The sequence below is a fragment of the Patiria miniata genome, unplaced genomic scaffold, assembly GCF_015706575.1.
Source record: "Patiria miniata isolate m_02_andy unplaced genomic scaffold, ASM1570657v1 HiC_scaffold_19, whole genome shotgun sequence".
Lineage (NCBI taxonomy): Eukaryota > Metazoa > Echinodermata > Asteroidea > Valvatida > Asterinidae > Patiria > Patiria miniata.
The window spans coordinates 13057796-13076705 of NW_024037057.1; the positions used below are offsets into that span (position 1 = coordinate 13057796).

An 18910-nucleotide genomic window follows, 5' to 3' on the forward strand; every position below is an offset into this window, starting at 1 on the left:
TTGATCATGTTAAATTACTCGTTTTTTTTAAGGACATAATTTTGATGATGGGTACGAGCAGCAGGTCATAATGTAGAGCAACCGGACCAGGGGGTCTCCACAAAAAGTGGGTATAGCGCCCTCTAGCGGTAATGTTAGATACACGTATAAACTGTTGTTTGATTGTTCCCAATAATGTTGTTCCAAATTTCAAAAGCGTTTGAAATAACAAATGTATAAAATACCCGAACAATTCTGCTTTTGCCCATTTTTGAAAAAAGCGCCCTCTTGTGTTCACTACCGCGCACTTGCGTCATGTGACAGATTACTGACCCATTAATTAACCAACATTCGCGACACTTTGTTGGGATTTAAATCGGCTGACGCGTTTGAAAGCCGGAACCCCCCCCCCCACCTGAAAAGACCCTATACCACTTTCCTTATGGGCAAAATAAGTGCACCCCTTATAAGACATCACATAAATGACAAAAAAATCTTGGCCCAATTAAGCTAGTCAGTGATATAGCGATGGCTGTATGTTGTCGAGCCCCTTTGGAAAATAGGAGACTTTAGACACTATGGTAGCAGCAAATACACCGGAACTTTGTCCATTGTTTGCGTCATATTGAGCATGCGCTCTTAAGCTTAAACATGACGTAACAATTAAAAAGGACTGATGTGTTTGCTGCCACCAACGTCTCAAAAGTTTCCCATTATTGTTTTTTTTTTTACTTTCTCGCGCGTGGCTGTTTTATGCATGTCAATTGGACCGTTGGTGTAAATATTAATATAAGATGATTTCACAAGAAATAGAATAGACTGTCGCAAGACTCAGTTCGCCGGAAAGAAGTGAGAAAGTAAGGGGCATCGATCGTTTTCGGACTATACAAAGCCCTACGTACTCGGCGGCCACAACATCCAGAAAGAGAATAACTAAACATGTTGCACAGTTTTACTGCAAACATTTTTATTGCAATTAAATTACATTTCTGACCACCTGGCCGCTGTGGTCTTCCATGGCAGCTTGAACGCACTGGCTCACCAAGAGCCCCATGGGGACATCTCTTTTCGAGTGGTCCGATTTTACAGTGAGGCGCTCATCTTTTGACTTTTTTTTCACGACAGGAATATAGTGGAAATCCACTCTACTGAAAAGAGAGAACCTACTCTTTTAAAAGATCCACATGGGGCCGGGACAACTTCGGGTGGTTCACGCTTTTACATTTAGAAAGTGTGGGCGGGAGTGTGTCCTATAGTAGGTTCGTGACTCATATGATCAGAGGGTCAGGGGTTCGAATCCTGCCGTCGGCCATATGTTGTGTCTTTTGGCAAGCCGCTTCACCTCATTTTGCCAAAAAGACAATTGAAGCAAAAGCCGTTCTCTGATCTATGTCACTTTTCGAAGCAAAATGCACGCACGACAAAGTGAAATTCACACGTGTTTTGGAACCCACGAACAATACAGATGTCAAAAGCAACCAGGTTTTGTCACTGGTTCCCGTCACAATGACACCCTCAAGCGACGTTAAGAGTTCCACAGTCAGGGATTGTGGACAAGTATATTATTGTATATTAGAATCAGTTGAGCCTGAATTGTGGCATAGGCCTCGAGTTCTTCCACTAATTGTAAATGAATTAGGCCAAGCGTAACTCGGTCGGGTGCCGACTGCCGAGTGACAAATATTTGATCTAGGCCTATATACCGCTAATATCGGACCTGTTGAAAATATCTTAGGACGTTATTATATTTTTTTTGAAACCAATTAAGGATTCTTCAAAAGCGCCTAAGGCACTAAAGCTCGCAAGCCCAACGAAACCTGTGGAGAGAAGACAACGAGGAAAGTTTAGTTTAGAGGTCGGAGAAAGTTTAGAGGTGGGAGGAAAAGCCCAGAAGAATATTCTGGGGAAAACCCATGGAATCAGGCAGGGACTGAACACCCAATCCACATATTGGCCCAGGCGGGATTCGAACTCGCGTGACAGCGGTGGAAGGCGAGGAAAGTACCCGACTCCCCTTATTGTATCAGTCAGGGAATTTGTGATGTAAAATCACTCGTGGAAGGACATACATGTAGTTTTGATGATATTTATTTGTAGTAGGCCCATACTAGCATATCCAAGCTTGGCGGACAATAAGTGGGTATAGCGCTCTCTAGCGATAATTGTTGATACAAACTGTAATCTGATGGATATTGACTTCAAAAATATTTGTACCGAATTTGAAAGCATTTGAATAACAATACCAAGAAAATCTGCTTTTTTGCTCATTTTTGGTCAAAATCCCTCTTGTGGTCATCGCAGAGCAACCGAATAAGGTCATGTTATAGATTACTGGCCAAACCAACATTCCGGACATGTTTTTAGTCGAATTGGCTGACGCGAATAGAAATCAGAATGGGAGCACAATGTCCCCCCCCCCCCCTCCGGCCGAGCCTGAAAAAACCCTAAAATATCCTTTTCCTGCTACGGCAAAGTGCAAACCCTTATGCACGGACCTCAAGTTGTAAGACCTTCCTAATGATCCTATTTTGTATACAATTTTACAGGGAATATAGGCCTGTTATGCTATCGCAAAGACTCAGTTCGCCAATTAACACAAGGAAAGTGGGGATGAATTAAGCGTCGTCGGACCATTCAACCACACGACCCCATACTATTGTGTTCAATCCTTGTCCGTCATTAAGTGCAACTAAACTATATGCTCCTACCTTGGTTCTAGTTCTACCACCTCCTTTGTTGCCCCTTTTTGATGTTCACCATTCCTCCTCTCATTTTGTGTACTTCGCATTGTCTCCTCATGCATCACTTCCCTCACTGTCCTGCCATTTTTCCTTCTTTGTCTGCCTGCACACTTCTATCTTGTATCCCCTTTGTGTTTTCCCCATCATCCATGCTTGTGTCAATGTGTCTCTTGTTGTATTAGTACAGTACTGTATATATCCCATGTCCTTTATGAGGAAGATCCGGGGGGGGGGCAATTACATGCAGATCAAACGGCAGGCAATCTAACTTTGATAATCTGTAGTTAGATACACACAACAGGGAAGGCCCCACAACTGCATACGTATTGCAGCATCATTACAGCTGGAGCACATTGTACATGACACTGTGCATTCCAACAGCGTGTGTATGATTTCTAAAGGATTATGGCAGCGTCTGGGAAACGTTACCTAGAAGGCGGAAGAGGCTGGGTTGTTGTATTTGCGGCCTGTTTAGCAGAATTCATCATCGTGGGAAGCTTGAAGGCTTTCGGTGTTCTTATCACGGCCATGAAGGATGACTTCGATACGGGACTGTGGGTCATCGGCTCCATTAATTCCCTACACCTGGGAGTGCAGTTCATTCTGAGTAAGCAAACGAGTAGCCTACAGGCAATCCGGGAACTCTGTCATTTCTATCACGAAGGCCCCCTTCAATGGCGACAGCATTGTGACACATAGGTCAGATAATTTCTCTGTCGAGGGGCATGCTTAGTACAATAGCATACATGCACAATGGTTTCTCCATTAAAGGGGGCCGTGCAAGTGTACGTGATCACTTGCCCGGATTCCTATACACACCATTCCTTTTGAAAGTGTTGCTTAGAAAAACTGGTTTGAAATTTCTTAACCATTTTCATGGATATTATACATGTTTATTGATAATAAATTTGGTAAAACTTATTGTTAATCATTGCAATGAGCAATGTACAATTGGAGTTTCATTGCGCTGATGCATAATGTATAATGAGCAGATGCAGTAGCACCACCCTTAATGTGGGCCATATGTGTGGTTCCTTCTCTTTGATACGCCCTACTATACCGTTATGCCTTTAAGGAACCCGACTATAATTATGTTGTCAACTCATACATTTTGTGCATGAGCCTTTTTCTTATTCTGACCCGTCGGTTCTGTCTATTCATTATAAGCAAACCTTGTCATTTTGTTCGTGAAGTTGCAAGTTACACCACCGAAAGTCCACCCAAAAATATTCGTGGAAGCTTCGGGTTACATTACAAGTGAAGTACAAACACGTACGATATGCATATTTGTAACTGGAATTTATCATTATGATTCTTGGGACATTGCTGCAGGTATTATTACAGTCACTGTGTCATCATATACCGGCTGAGACTGGTAACTAAATTAATTCACCAGCCGGTGAGTTAATACATGTACAGTGTATTACTAATTAGCAAAGTACTAGATCACACGCCAGGCCTGCCGAATATATTTCTACTTGACCTTAGTACATTTGCGAATGTTTGAATTGTAGTAACATGTGAACCTATGTACTACGTAGATAACCATGGATGCACGTCTGTTTATCCTCCAAAATGGCGTCGTACGTTACTCACAGAAATCTACCATGTAGTTCCCATGGGAAATTTTCCCATGGGACCCCATGGTGAATTGGACACTATGTAGCATGGGTTTTTCCCATGGGAGTTTTCCCATTGGCTTTTTCCCATTGGAAATTACATATGTTCCCATGTATTTCCCCATGTATGGTTTCTTATCATTTCTCAAAAGATTCCAAAGTGCTCCATGGTATTTTTGAATAACAGCTCTCTTGATTTATTTTAACCCTGTGTGTTTAATTGTGCTGTTTACCGAATAGGTAAAGCACATCATGGAACTCCGATGGGGTAATTGTTCCACGTATTATGATTGACTTATGCACTCTATGACCAACGTCCACATTAGTGCTCCCATACCACTTGTCAAGTTGTACCATATTGTCACAGTGTACCCAATTCATTTTCTCATAAATGTTTCCAACCATAATAACAAGAATTCAATATTATTCAAAGTTCTTTGAATGAAACATTTTCCACATAAAATCTACTGTATGCTTCATTTGACTTCACTTATCAACAGAAACATTCAAAAAATTGCAATTACAATACTCATTATTGAAGCGATTCTCACAAAAATGTCATATGGTGTTCTCATGTTGTCCCATGTATTAATCTCATTGTGTTCAATTGGTGAAAATCCACAAGAGTTTCCCATGGTCAGCTTCCTTTCCCATGGTCAGCCAAAAAATCTTCATAACCTCTATGACCACAAGGGAAACATTTTTAATTGAATTCAAATTTACAGGCGAATAAGTAATTGAATTAAAGAAAGGTTTGCCCATAACTTGAGAGTGCAATTGGGTTTATGATGGTTCCCGCAGCATATGCATGTTCTCCAGTATAACCCAGGTGTACCCATGTGTCTAAAATCCACATGATGTTCCCATGGTGTCCAGTAAATGCCCATGGTGTTCCAATGGTATCATAAAATCCCCATGGTGTTCCCATGGTGTCAATAAAATCCCCATGGTGTTCCCTTGGTGTTCATAAATTCCACATGGTGTTCCCATGATGTCCATAAAATCCCCATGGTGTTCCCATGGTGTCCATAAAATCCCCATGGTGCTCCCATGGAGCTCATAAAATCCCCATGGTGTTCCCATGTTGTCCATGCAATCTCCATGGTACGTGTTTCCATGGGTTATCCATGATTCATGAGTATAAAATCTCCCATGATTATCATTTCAACTTACATGGTGTCCTTAATGACCCCATGGGTTTCCCATGGGGTCCTACCCCATAGGAATCCCATAGGATGCTCATGGGACGCGCTCGCTCATGTGTTCACGAATAAGGCCTTAAATGATCTATACATGTAAAATTAATATATGTTTTTGTGATACCATTCGATTACTTTCTCAATTAGGCCTAAATCTGGCACAATATGTAGGGCTGGCATATTTTCTTTTAATTACAGTGACTTAATCATAATTGAACTGCACATTACCCCTCCCATTACCCTGCACCCATAACCCTGTGTTTTTCACAAAGAAAATCACACAACCTGCAGCTGAACCTGTTGCTTTACCTCGAGAAGACTTGTAGGCCTATCAGGAAGCGCACATCTGGTGCTGCATTGATGGCTACTCAAGCATACAACCAGTTGGGACTATTGGTATAGACTTGCCGGAGCCTCTAACTTCGTTTGAGTTTATGCAACATATGCTAATCATATCATAAAATGGCTGTTATGTTTTTTTTCTTTTGCACGGGCATAATAAAATTCTTTACTGACTTTACGACAGAAAAGTGTGTGGCTACACGCTGTGGAAATATTAATTTTCAGCATTCAGATATGAGAGGAAAACTGGCGAGGCGCGATTTTAACCCTGCGCAGAGTGACCTGTTGCCCTTTGGGCCCCAGGTAACCGAATTTTTTGAAAAAAAACCCTAAAAATTGAGGGCCAATGACGACCCTAGCCTTGACCAAGGCGTTGGGCTTATCGATTCGCCGAGAAAAAAAAATCGCCGATAAGAAAATCCCTAATCAACTTGGCAAGGCATAATTGCGTGCACATATCGATGCCCGTACGCTGCTAGTGAGAAAGTAACTTGTACCATACAGCAAGGCTATGCTTGTACGTACGCACGTACACACACGTACTCGTACAACAGCCATGCACACAAAGTACATGCATGAGCTAGTCCGCGTAACCCAACGCCTTGATGGTTATGAGTTGACCCAGCAAAACCTATTACGGTAATGAGGTACCACCCCCGCGTATACTGAATTCTCATTGGTCAGCCCGCGTAGGCTAACAAACACGTCGCATCCGCGAAGAAACGCTGCAATGGCGGCCCGTTGCTGTGGGTGAAAGTCGTTCAGTCCCAGTCTGTCCGAAGCAGTATTGATCGCTCCAACGAATTCTGCAGGTAATGCTGTCATTAGACGATCGTTGCCCACTCAAATGGATTCATTACACGAGCCGAAAAACTCGAATCAATGTCAAATTGTTGAAAAAGTGACGAACATTTCGCTCTCGCTAAAAAGACATGGAAGACGCCATGATGACTAATGCATTATGCATGCCGCGCGACGTCACACCTACATAATCATCACGGCATACCCGCATATCCTGAAGCCCGCCCATTTTCGTCCAAAACTGGACGCAAAAGTAAAGAAAGACATTAAACCCGGAAGTTGCAGACCCAACAAGGCGGTCGTTCGACAGGCCACGCGGCGCGTATATCCCCCACACGTACGTACGTACACCCACACGCAGAACATAGTAGGCCTACATTTACTGCCTTATTACACCATGCGTAGGCCTACAGTCCGTACTCACGTGTGTGTGCTTGCTGGTTGTGTTAGTACCGAACCGTTCGTACGGACAAGGGTCGGTGGTACACGCACGTATAGCCGCGTTGATTGTGGGTGCAGGGCCCGATTATCTCCCTTCGACAAAAAGCCGAGAGACCGCCTTGAACAAGGCTAATTCGACCCTTGCCAAATAAGCTGATTCAATTAACTTTGCAGCCAGGGCTTCACCCAGGCCGTGTCAACAAACTTTCGACCAGGCCTCCTGCCAAGTCTCATTGAAACATCAACAAAGACCTGTAACTTGACACAGCCATCTCCCTTCATAACTGCATACAACTGCATACCACAGCCGCCAGTCAATTATCTTTCCAGCGCACTGTATGGCAACTGTCTGGACACTGTCTGGCACGTGGCTTTTTGTTGTATTGCTATGAATAGGGTCTTGCGTAGTGCGGGAAAGTACCTGCTGCCCAGAGGGCAGCAGTTGACGAGTTGTTGTAAAGTTTTTTGTTGTAAACGCTGCGCAAGGTTAATCGGTAATGGAAAGAAATCTTGTTTTCCTTTTATTTGAGGCTAATTTCTATATTTTGAATTCACCTAACTTTGACCTTCCGGCAGCCCAGGAGGGAAAGGTCAAACGACTTTGACTTAAAAAACAAAAACAAATGTTTATCAGCTAATTGTCTGTCTGATTACAAAGTTTGAACAAGATTGACCGTTTTGTTCAAGAGTTATAGGTGAAAGAAGATGGTATTTTTTTCAACGAAAGTCGCTTGTACTTGATGACGTCATCATGACATCAGGGTAATATCCACCACTCGGGATGAGGGTCGATTGAAAGTAACAAGTTCATTTCATAAATCGTTTAAGAGAAAACCCGCTGAGAAGCATTGTAAGGAAAAAAAAAGGAAAGAAAGGAAAGTAGAGAATAGCGTTTGTTGTTACAAACGTAGAGTGGATGGGTAGAAAACTATTTTATGAAACACTGTCCAATTAAGTCATTAATATTTTTGTGTAAGAGCAAAGGATCACAAATTAAATTCTTTCCAGGACAATCAGTTATTTTGTTTAAAAATGCATCTTTAACGGTGTGATAAATTTCAGTAAACATTCTATGTACACATACAAGTTATTTGGCTTGATAACGTCATTAGTCAAAATTGGGAAGTGAAAACTGATTTAGTTCGGAGTGGATGTTCATTGAGAAGTTAAATAACGTATGAAAATTTGGAAAATAAAAGTGTATATGTTCATAACACCGAACTTCCGATTTGATGACGTCACAGTATTTGGAAGCAAAAAGTGAACATTGTAATGTTATTACAATGTTATTGTTATTTGGGCTGATATACGACATGGATCGAATGATACAAATTAAATTTAAAATATGATGGCTTTTTAATTATCATAGAAGAAACTTCCGTCTGATTAAACCTTGCCAAGTTATTTGGGGTTAATCAAAAAATATCAAGGAGCGATTCGGTAAAATTTGAATGAGTGGTTTTCAAATTAAAGGAAGCAAACACTGTTTAATGGGCCGCTGGGGGTGCCCTTTCGAAAGATGACGTCATCACACTGTTCTTTGTGTCTGGTATTTCTCACTGAACACTATCTGTGCTTGTAATTTGACACCTGATGACGTCATCATGACGTCAGAGTAATATGCCTCACTTTAGATGAGGGTCGATATATATTGAAAGTTACAAGTTCATATCATTAACCGTTTTAGGAGAAAACCTGCGGAGAAGTATTGTCAAGAAAAAGAAAGAAAGAAAGAAAGATTAATCGTAACAACTCCAAAGAGAGGTCGGGTTATGCCCAACCATTCAATAACTTTGGACGTGTTACGTTGTATTTTGTATCACGTTAGGATTGGAAAAAGAAGTGTCGTTTTTGTGCGCAAAATAATGATTCTGCTATGGCCTCCCGAATGTGTGATTGCAGTGCAGTATGCCTATATCGACATCTTCAACATTGTGAGCACGAACGCGCAAATCAACTGTTGCGAATGTCATTGAAACATTCTAGGAATACTTTTGATTTGCAGACAAAATATGAAACAAGGCCAGCTAATAAGCTGGTCCCATAGCGTGCAAAACGTACTCAATTGATTCAGAATGGCTAAAATGTTCGTATAATCTGTTATAGTGGTAACGTGAGTGAAATGAGAAATCCACTTTCGCCATTCGGATGGAGACCTGACTTCTTGACAATTGAAACGTATACCATGTAAGTACATGAAACAAGCGGCGCCAGACTAATGAAGAGCCTATACGTGGTGTAGATACAAGACATACATAAATAGGCAATCATCGTAAAGATGATGCCAGACAAAAAAAGTCACAAGTGACAATCAGTCAGCTGGTGGGGTGCTGTGGTCCAGTGGTTGCGGTGATCGACTCGTGCGCCGTGGTACATGGGTTTGAATCCTGACCGTGGGAACATGGTGCTTGTGCTCTTGAGCAAGGCACTTTACCATTATTGCTTCGTCCTTCGGATGGGACGTAGAGCCATAGGTGCCGTGTGTTGTGTAATTCACGTCAAAGAACGTCGCTAAGAGAAGGGGTTTGCCCCGGTGTTTCTGGCAGTGGCTGCAATATGCGCCGCAGCACCTTGTAAACCCAATTTAAGGTGCTACATAATGGTTCTCATATTTCTCATAAACTGTATTTACCTTTCTTTAGTAATAGACATATATCTCCAGCGCCTTGAGTACCTAATAGTTGCAGTTGGCACGTGCGCTATATAAGACTCCGATATTATTATTATTATTAGTCAGTGAGATAGGTAAACAGCCTCATTGACAGGTGACAGTCAGTCAAGGCAATATGTAACCAGTCTGATTCACACGTTCCACTCGGGGAGTCAGTCAGTCAGTCAGTCACGTACAGTTATCCCTCCTGCTATTTAGACAGTCAGAGACGATCAGCATTTCCATCCACTCCCCCTGCTATACTTTTACACAGGCTGGTCTCCAGCAGTCAGATCATATGTCAAGCAAGCACTGTGACTAGATAAACTCAATCAACAGAGGATGAACAGAAAGCCGGCAAGATGTGGGCCCAGCTGGCTTATCAATTACCATAGTCAAAGCAAAGCTGTATCAAGTTACATAACCAGTCACAGCCAGTCAATCCTACTTGTAGGCTGTAAATTCTAAGCTGTGTATACAGTCACGTTATTGATTTTGAATGTATGTTTGTGTATGACGATTTGAAGAGAACACTAGGTTGGTTGATATTGAACGCAACTATAACACAAATTAAAGTATATGGTTTATTAATTGGCAATTAATTGTGAATTTCGACTCTTTACAGTTTTCCTGATGTCAATGAAATGTATTTTGTTGTCTTCACAGCTCCTTTGGCCTCGGGTATAGCGCGGAAAGTTGGAGGGCGCTTTGTGATCTCTTGTGGCGGCCTACTCTTTGGACTTGGCGTGGTTCTGTCGTCGTTAACTCACCACATTGCCTATTTAGCTATAACTCTTACAGTAATTGCGGGTGAGTGAACTTTGGAAAGCATAGTCAATTGCATGAAATGCTATGAGTACTTTGTGGAGTGTTTAAAATGCAACCTATGTAAGTAATAAACAATGATTCCACTCGGAATTGCGGGCAAATTCCTTTGCAACTTGGATTTTTAAAGAGAGTGTTTTGTTGTCCAATTTGACCTTTCTGCACATTCAGAGATCCACCAATCAGAAAAAACACACGACTGCTTAGACCCCACTGTCTTTTTAGTCTTGATTAATACAATACCTACTTGATACCTAGGTATCCTTTCGCCGGACTATGAATGACCGAGTCAATACAGAGATGTACATGTTCATTGTATGTATAACATAAATTACATGTTTGTCCCTGTATCGAGAAAGTTCCTTTGTTTCTTCCTGACAGGTTCGGGCGCAGCATGTACTTTGGAGATAGTGCGTGCAGAGTTTGCCCTGTACTTCCACGAGAAGTACGACTTGGCCATCTTTGTGTCTCTCCTCGGGGCTCCAATTGGCTTTTTGCTGTATGGACCAGCCACACAGGTCCTTTTGGACACCTACGGCTGGCGAGGTGCAATGCTCATACTTGGTGGCTTCGGTTTTCATCTGACCTGCGCTGGTTTCTTGGTTAGAAGACCTCCTGGGATATACGCAACTATCCCTAGTCAAGATCTGTCAACCGAGAACGAGATCTTGGAGCAAAGCGAGGACCACACCTGGGAGGAAAGCGAGGACCAAATCTCAAAGCAAAGCGAGGACCAGATCTCAAAGCAAAGCGAAGACCAGATCTCAAAGCAAAGCGAAGACCAATTCTTGAAGGAAAGCGAGGACCAGATCTCAAAGGAAAGGGAAGAACACATTTTGAAAGAAAGCAAGGACCAGATCTCAAAGCAAATCGAGGACCAAATCTTGAAGCAAAGGGAGGACCAAATCTCGCAGCAAAGCGAGGACCAGATCTTGAAAGACAGCAAATACCAGCTCTCGAAGCAAAGTGAGGACCAGATCACGAAGCAAAGCGAGGGCAAGATGAACGGAAAAGAAACCAAGGACCAGACCTCAGAGCAAAGTGTCCGAGGGCCTGAGCCTTGGATGAAGTGGATCGAATCTATCGTCTCAGCCACTGGTATCGAAGTTTTCACAAGCTGTGACTTTGTGCTCTTGGCAGCCATAAAGATGTTCTACAGCATTTCACTGGGCGGGATCTTAGTGTATATGGTACCCAACGGTCTGGCTGTAGGCCTTACGAACACCCAGGCTTCTTTCCTGAGCACGGCATTCGGTATTGGTTGTTTTGCTGGTCCTGCTCTTGTGCTTTTAGTTTTGAAAATAAAGTTGGCTTCGTGCCATGTTGCTGCGATGGTCGCAGTTGCTGTTACTGCTGTGGGTTTTGCCTTGGACCCTTTCATTCCTTCCTTTGCAGGGCAGATGGTCAATACGTTCATAATAGCAGCTGGTATAGCTGCTGTTATTCAAGTGGTAATGGTGCTGACGAGATATCTGCCTTTTACCGACGATAAGTTCGTCATCGTCTTGGGTTGGTTGGGCTTCCTGGGCGGCTTGGCAACTTCCGTTGGTGACACTCTGTCAGGTGGGTATACAACTTTGTTTTACCGATTACTTACCATCAGCGATTCACAATGTAGGGCGCCACCAAGAGGTCACAATTCAGAGGAAATTTTTCGCAGTGTAATTATTGGAACAAAAACAATACCCGTGCGCCATCATTAGTCCCAATTATCGCTCTATTTCAGGTCGGTGATGACTTACTTGACAACATGGTGCGTGCACTGTATGGAAAGTGACCTTCCCACAATGCTTTCTGATGCCGCGTCTCCTTTTTTAAGATAGATAGTCAGCTGCGAACTGCGCCAAAAACCTTTTTCTTTGCACACGGACTCGGCTTTTATCAGCCCATTATGCACTCCGTCTAGCAACTTTTTTCTTCTACCATTTAAAGTAGTCACATAACATAATACGCATGCGTGATACATGTCACGTGATTGAAATAATTGATCACCTGACTATAAACAGGGTGTTCAAAAAAAAGGAAACCGAGCTTATTTTGTTGAACCTCCGGTATGACTAATTATTTAGGAAATGGTAACCACCATCTGTTACATAAGCATGTCTTCTTTTTCTTGACACCACGAACTCCATTTTACCGTCACGGATGACTGAGCACCAAGTGATGTAACTGACATGCCAAAAATGGCCTTGTATCACGTGCACCATAAGACCAATTGACAGTTTTCAGCATGTTGAAAGTAACAAAATCCAGGACGTACATTATCAAAGTAATTTATTCAATTGCTAAAACATATCAAGGTTTATCACTGTCCCCGTTAACCCCACTGTCCTTAAACATGCCCCCACTCCTTTCAACGCAAATCTCTGCCCTGGTTCTCATTGCTGTGAACGCATTCCTGATAACGTCTCTCTCTCTCTGACAACTGTCAGTTGCCCAGTCATCCGTGACGGTAAATGGAGTTCGTGGTGTCAAGAAAAAGAAGACATGGTTATGTAAAAGATGGTGGTTACCATTTTCCTAAATACTTTGTCATATTCGAGAAATAAACATTTTTTTAAATGAAACACCATGTACATGTATATGTAGCGAGCACCGTAAGTTCCAAACCGTGTGATCTCAATTCTCCACAAAAAATACAAATTTTCGTCTTTTAATCGCACTTCAGCAAGTCTTACTTTTAAATGAGTATTTTAATTAAACTTCCATAAAGTCAGATAACTTTTCGGTGAGGTACTGACGCATGTGCATTTTGGTCATTAGCTATGCTTGGTTGCAGAAAAAAGCCTCCGAAGACGTACATTGCAGAAGAGTGCACCAGAAGTGAACTAATTCAATATATTCTCTGCTCATAAAAAGACAAACGTGCGTTTACCTTTTATTTCCATTCTGTCCAGGCTTGCTCTATGAAGTCACAAAGAGCTTCCGCGGGACCTTCTTCGTCTATAGCGCCGCCATGGTAGCCAGTGGATTACTTCTTTTGTTGGACCTGTGCCGTGCCCGCTACCGTGAGCGGTGAAAAGACAACAATTTACACTAAAGATAGTGAGATCCATAAAGTATACCAGGAATAGTACAATAGTGAGGCAGATAGAGGACATATTTGGGGAATTGTGCCTTTGATGATACCTGTACAAGTATGGAATTTGCCACGTAGTCAGAGTATGTCTTAAGAAAGATAACTGGCTGTAACAGATTTGTCCTTTGAACAAATCTAGGAAGAATAACAAACAATTTCCAAATTTTACGAAATGGCTGCCATTACATGTTATTCCACCTATATTTTTTTCAAAGGACCAATTTGCGATGGCCCGTAGCCAAATATCGTTCTCATGACATCCTCTGACTGTGTGCCGAATTCCATGCTTGTATCTTCAAAGGCACAAGCCCATTACTTATCTGTCGTACTACAAATGGTTCAGAAACAATTATAATTGAAGTACAAGAGTTTTGAAGTGTATTTGTGTTACAGTCGAACCCTGATAAGAAGAACACTGTTAATACAACGTTATGCTTATAACAAGCACAATTTTAGGTCCCAAGTCTTTGGTTTTTTTGGGTTTTCCTTTGTTTTTCAATACTGTTAATTCAAGGTATCTGTATAACAAGGTGATTTGTAAAGTCCTGTATAGATGTGTCAAGTGACACATTTTTGGAAATTTCCGTTTGTAGTTAGTTTGTATATGGGCGAATCCGTGATCACCGCATCACCTAGCTACAATCTACTGAATGAGAATTATGTCCCAAATGCTGATTTCGGGATTGTGTCACGAGATATGACAGCCAATTTTGTACTTAGATGAAGATTCAGTATATCGTGTTATTTTGAGTGATACAGTATTCACTGAATAATGAAAGGTTTGCGGAAACACCATGTGCGAATATTATTTAGTATCTTCACCATGCAAAGCCTCAAATCTTACTTAGTATTCACTGAGCTAAGGCTTTGTCGGAATAGATGTTTAGCATCCGCCTTGAGATTTGATGGTATTACTATTGGCATTGCCTTGGCCGAAGAGGGCGACTGATGATTCTACATCAGTCGCGACTCTGCCGGCCAGGAACCGGGAGCCCTTGCGATCGGTCTCCCGAGGAATGGATACGGGTATCATCGCTCCCGATGACTTGGTCATGCCGGAGATTTGGTTTCCAGGCATCCTTTGTAGGAAGGGCGGGAGGTTTAAGAAACACGGATTCAGAGGGTGTTTGTATCCTTTTGTTAAATAAACACGGGATCAAAGAAGGTATGATATTTATCTATATTGACCGCTTCATACGTGGTGGGAAGATATTCCTCCCTTTTGGAAAGGTTGGAGGCGAATTAGAATAAAATAGAGCTTTATAGGAAATATACTCCTTGTCGGTATTTGTTCCTGGTAGGAAATTTTACACATGGTTATCGGAAAAGAGCGTTGGTATCCATTTTATTCTAGCAAAAGCCATGTTAGCAATGGCAGAAAGGAAGGTAAAGAATGTGTAAAGTGTTATGAGACGACGGCCCTATGGTCATGTAAATTAGTAAATTACGGTACAACTGCTGGTTCTTCATATGCAAATTTGGTCGTGCGAACGCGGTCTTCGTATGTAAATTGGGTTTGGTCTTACCCTCGTTGCGTAACGAGTACGGTTGGCTGCGCGTCCTTACTGAGGACCTGGAGCGCACGGTTTTTCGTTGATAGAGTGCGGGATAGTAAATTACAGTTTGACGACGCCTTGGAATACGCATCAGGCTTGGATCCGGATTTATCATGGCTGACGTGTACGAAATTGTAGAGGTTAGTTGGTTTTTCTATACAACATGTCCTATCTATTTAAATATAGAAGCTATTAAGATTATTCGGGGAGGGATATGGCACCGACGTCCGAGAATCATGCATTAAAATTTGTTGTAAAGGCTAAGCGCCGCTAGCCTCAGTTACCGTAGCTCTTTTGGAACATTACGGGAAAAAGAGGATATTTTCCACCTACATCTCTCTAGGAGCACGATAATCATTTGCTTTGAAACAATTATTTTACAGGATAACGTCCAGGCGTACGGTGACACGGACGAGCCCGTGAGTGCTAGTTTTCGAGGGCTATGCGAGACTTTTAAGATCTCCAAGCGGTGTTTTCAAGTGCTGGTGGAAGATGGTTGGGATGATGTCCATCAACTGCACGATTTGGACAAGAACTGGCGGAGCCATGTGTTGGCTTTGGCGCCTAATGGTGGGCAGAAGAGGAATCTAGAAAAAATGCTGGACCGAGTAGAGGCGGGGCCCTTAGACCAGCCGGTTCCAAAGAAGAAGCGAGTGGAGGGACCTGACGGCCAAGTGCAGCAGGACAAGGGGTCAACAGACGCGGTTGGCAAGGCGTTGAGCTCAGACGGTCCAGGCCCCAGCGGAACGGCTCCTGTCGTGGCATCAACATCGGCCACGCCCCCCAGGTAATTAGGGTTGTTTAAAAAAAAAAAAAAAAAAAAACAACCACAATAAGGTGCACAGTCCTGGGGAAGGGGCCCTCGCGTTAGGTACGTCAGGGGGTAGGTCCTCCCCCTCCCTTGCCTTAAGGCTCCGGTATTTCAGGGGATAGGCCCCAAGAATGTATGCAGGGAGGGATCACGGCCCACTCACAAGAGATAATCAGGGGACAGGCCCCTCACGTAGTGACGCATGTTTATTATGTGCGCGTATAAGACCTTCAATCAGGGGACAGACCCCTGCGTCGTATAGGCACAATATTTCATGTGTATATACCTAATGTATATTCAGGGTTAACTCACAAGCTACTTAGTTATTAGGTGCAATAACTCATGTACGCCTAATGTACGTTCACGGCACAGGCCCCTCGGTACGTATTAGTATTATACGTAATGGTTCATTTTCGGCCGGGACCGGCCACTCGGGTATAGTGCAATTTTATGTTACGTAAGGCATAGGCAGGGAACCGGCCCCCGCGGTTTAGGTGCAAACCACGGGTATACGGTTGGGGGTTAGGTCCTCCGGTATTGGGTACAAATTATTCATAGGCGTAAAGACTAGTGCAAGCAGAGGACGGGTTCCTGGTGTATTAGGTACAATATTGGGGCACCTCGGATGAAATTGTGTCCATGTATATTGTGGTGGGGGGTCGGCCCCCTCGTGAGTCAGGTACAATTTATGTACGCATATGTTGCATGCGGTCAGGGGACGGGCCCCTCGTGTGTCAGATACAATTCACGTAGGCGTATGTTACGGTCAGGGGAGGGACCCCTCTTGCGTCAGGTACAATTCATGTTCGAGTAGGTTACAGTCAAAGGACGGGCCCCTCGTGCATTTATAGGGACAATATATATATACGTATGTTACCGTCAGGGGATGCATAGGCCCCTCGTGTTTAAGGGCAAAAATAATGTTCGCGTATGTTACAGTCAGGGGATGGGCCCCTCGTGTGTCATGTACAAGTAACAAGGTGCGGTCAGGGGACGGGCCCCTCGTGTGTGAACTATATATGCAGTTATAAGTGTACTCGTATAATGGAGTCAGGGGACGGGCCCCTCGGGTATCAGGACAATTGTTCATGTACAAGTAACACGGTACAGTCAGGGGACGGGCCCCTCGATCGTGGGTGAGCTATATGCAGTTATAAGTGTACTAGTATAGTGGAGTCTGGGGACGGGCCCCTCGGGTATCAGGCGCGATTACTCATGTACAAGTAACATGGTACAGTCAGGGGACAGGCCCCTCGATCGTGGGTGAGCTATATGCAGTTATAAGTGTACTAGTATAGTGGAGTCTGGGGACGGGCCCCTCGGGTATCAGGCGCGATTACTCATGTACAAGTAGCGCGCAGTACAGTCAGGGGACGGGCCCCTCGATAGTGGGTGAGCTATACGCAGTTATAAGTGTACTAGTATAGTGGAGTCTGGGGACGGGCCCCTCGGGTATCAGGCGCGATTACTCATGTACAAGTAACACGGTACAGTCAGGGGACGGGCCCCTCGATCGTGGGTGAGCTATACGCAGTTATAAGTGTACTAGTAGAGTCTGGGGACGGGCCCCTCGGGTATCAGGCGCGATTACTCATGTACAAGTAACATGGTACAGTTAGGGGACAGGCCCCTTGTGTATGAGCTAGGCAGGTATAAAGTGTACTCGTATAGTAGAATCTGGGGGCGAGCCCCTCGTGTCTTTGTTAAAATCGTGAGACAGTTTTCCAAGGCAATGTAAATTCAGGGGACGGTAAAAAAATAAAAAAAAAAAAATAAAAAAAAATAAATAAATAAATAAATAAAAAAAAAAAAAAAAAAAAAAAAAAAAAAAAAATCCGGCGGGGTTTGACTTTGCCTAATTTATCAACAATAATTGGCTTTATGTGGCATTGTTATATCTATTTGTCTCCAAATCCCGTTCAAATACAGGCGAGATCGGCACTCGAAGCCTACAAGCCCTTGCGCCTTGAACTGTTGAAGGCCTGCACGGAAACTGGGTATGATAGGAATGTGGCATACGTCATGTCACTCTTGCGGAGATATGTCAAGGAATTCTCACCCATCTCAGCGGAGGATGTAAAGGAACAACAACTATACACTAATCTGCTTACGGAAGCCACTAAATATGTAGATGAAAAAAGGGATGGGGTAGCAATGTATATCTATAAATCGATTACGGGCGAGGATTCAGACAAACGACTCCGTTTTGCGCGAAAGCATGTGAGTGGGGGTACGCCGGCCATCAGGGGCCGCGCGTCAGCGCAGTGGGACAGAGACCGGCAATCTTTCGGTGGGGATAGTAGGCGGGGTTTCAGGCAGCAGCGGCAAGCCTTTGGTTCTAGGCCGGGCCCTAGGCCCGATGGAAATTCCACGTGTTTCAGGTGCCGTAAGAAGGGGCACTTTGCGCGAGAATGCAGAGAAGTATTGTTGTAACTTAGGGGATGCAAATCGGGGTGCGACTTTCCCTTAATGTATATAAACGAAATGTGGACGGATGGGTATATAAACATAAAATAGGCAGTTTCAAACATTAACTGGTTTGGTTATTCGCCATAGGGAGAGGCGATTACGATTAGTAAAATCGAGTCGGTTATAAAGCAGGGCAAAAACGCAATGAAAGGTAAATTTATTTATCAGGCAATGTGATACTTCAGAGGAATGACAGATTTGAACATTGATTTAATGATGTGATGTATAGCGAACAAGGAAATCACTAAAGGTGTGGAACAAAGGGAGTTATGCTTTGGGAGCATAGTGTACAATTGAATTGATGATTTAAGGGGGAAAAAAAAAAAAGAAAAAAAAAAAAGTGCTATATTTTGGAGGCATATTAATTAACTTTGAGAATAGAGTATTGAATAAAGAAG

At 43.1% G+C, this 18910-nt stretch overlaps 2 protein-coding genes across 2 annotated transcripts; both read left to right on the forward strand.

Moving 5' to 3' along the window:
- Positions 1-2928: 2928 nt before the first annotated feature.
- LOC119725842 lies at positions 2929-14125 on the forward strand. The gene is made up of 4 exons (XM_038197433.1): positions 2929-3327; positions 10439-10582; positions 10979-12160; positions 13495-14125. Exons 1-4 carry the CDS (start codon positions 3126-3128, stop codon positions 13614-13616), a joined length of 1650 nt encoding a protein of 549 aa, XP_038053361.1. The 5' UTR covers positions 2929-3125; the 3' UTR covers positions 13617-14125.
- A 397-nt stretch (positions 14126-14522) lies between these two features.
- LOC119725843 lies at positions 14523-16046 on the forward strand. The gene is made up of 2 exons (XM_038197435.1): positions 14523-15372; positions 15616-16046. The coding sequence occupies exons 1-2, from the start codon at positions 15346-15348 to the stop codon at positions 16021-16023; spliced, it is 435 nt and encodes a 144-aa protein (XP_038053363.1). The 5' UTR covers positions 14523-15345; the 3' UTR covers positions 16024-16046.
- The last annotated feature ends 2864 nt before the right edge of the window (positions 16047-18910 follow it).

Excerpts from the sequence above, each read along its gene's own strand:
- LOC119725842 (XM_038197433.1), top strand. The coding sequence starts at position 3,126 with ATGGCAGCGTCTGGGAAACGTTACCTAGAAGGCGGAAGAGGCTGGGTT. Across the intron at positions 3,328-10,438 it reads GGGAGTGCAGTTCATTCTGA|CTCCTTTGGCCTCGGGTATA; the intron begins GTAAGCAAACGA and ends TTGTCTTCACAG. Across the intron at positions 12,161-13,494 it reads CGTTGGTGACACTCTGTCAG|GCTTGCTCTATGAAGTCACA; the intron begins GTGGGTATACAA and ends CATTCTGTCCAG.
- LOC119725843 (XM_038197435.1), top strand. The coding sequence starts at position 15,346 with ATGGCTGACGTGTACGAAATTGTAGAG. Across the intron at positions 15,373-15,615 it reads ACGTGTACGAAATTGTAGAG|GATAACGTCCAGGCGTACGG; the intron begins GTTAGTTGGTTT and ends ATTATTTTACAG.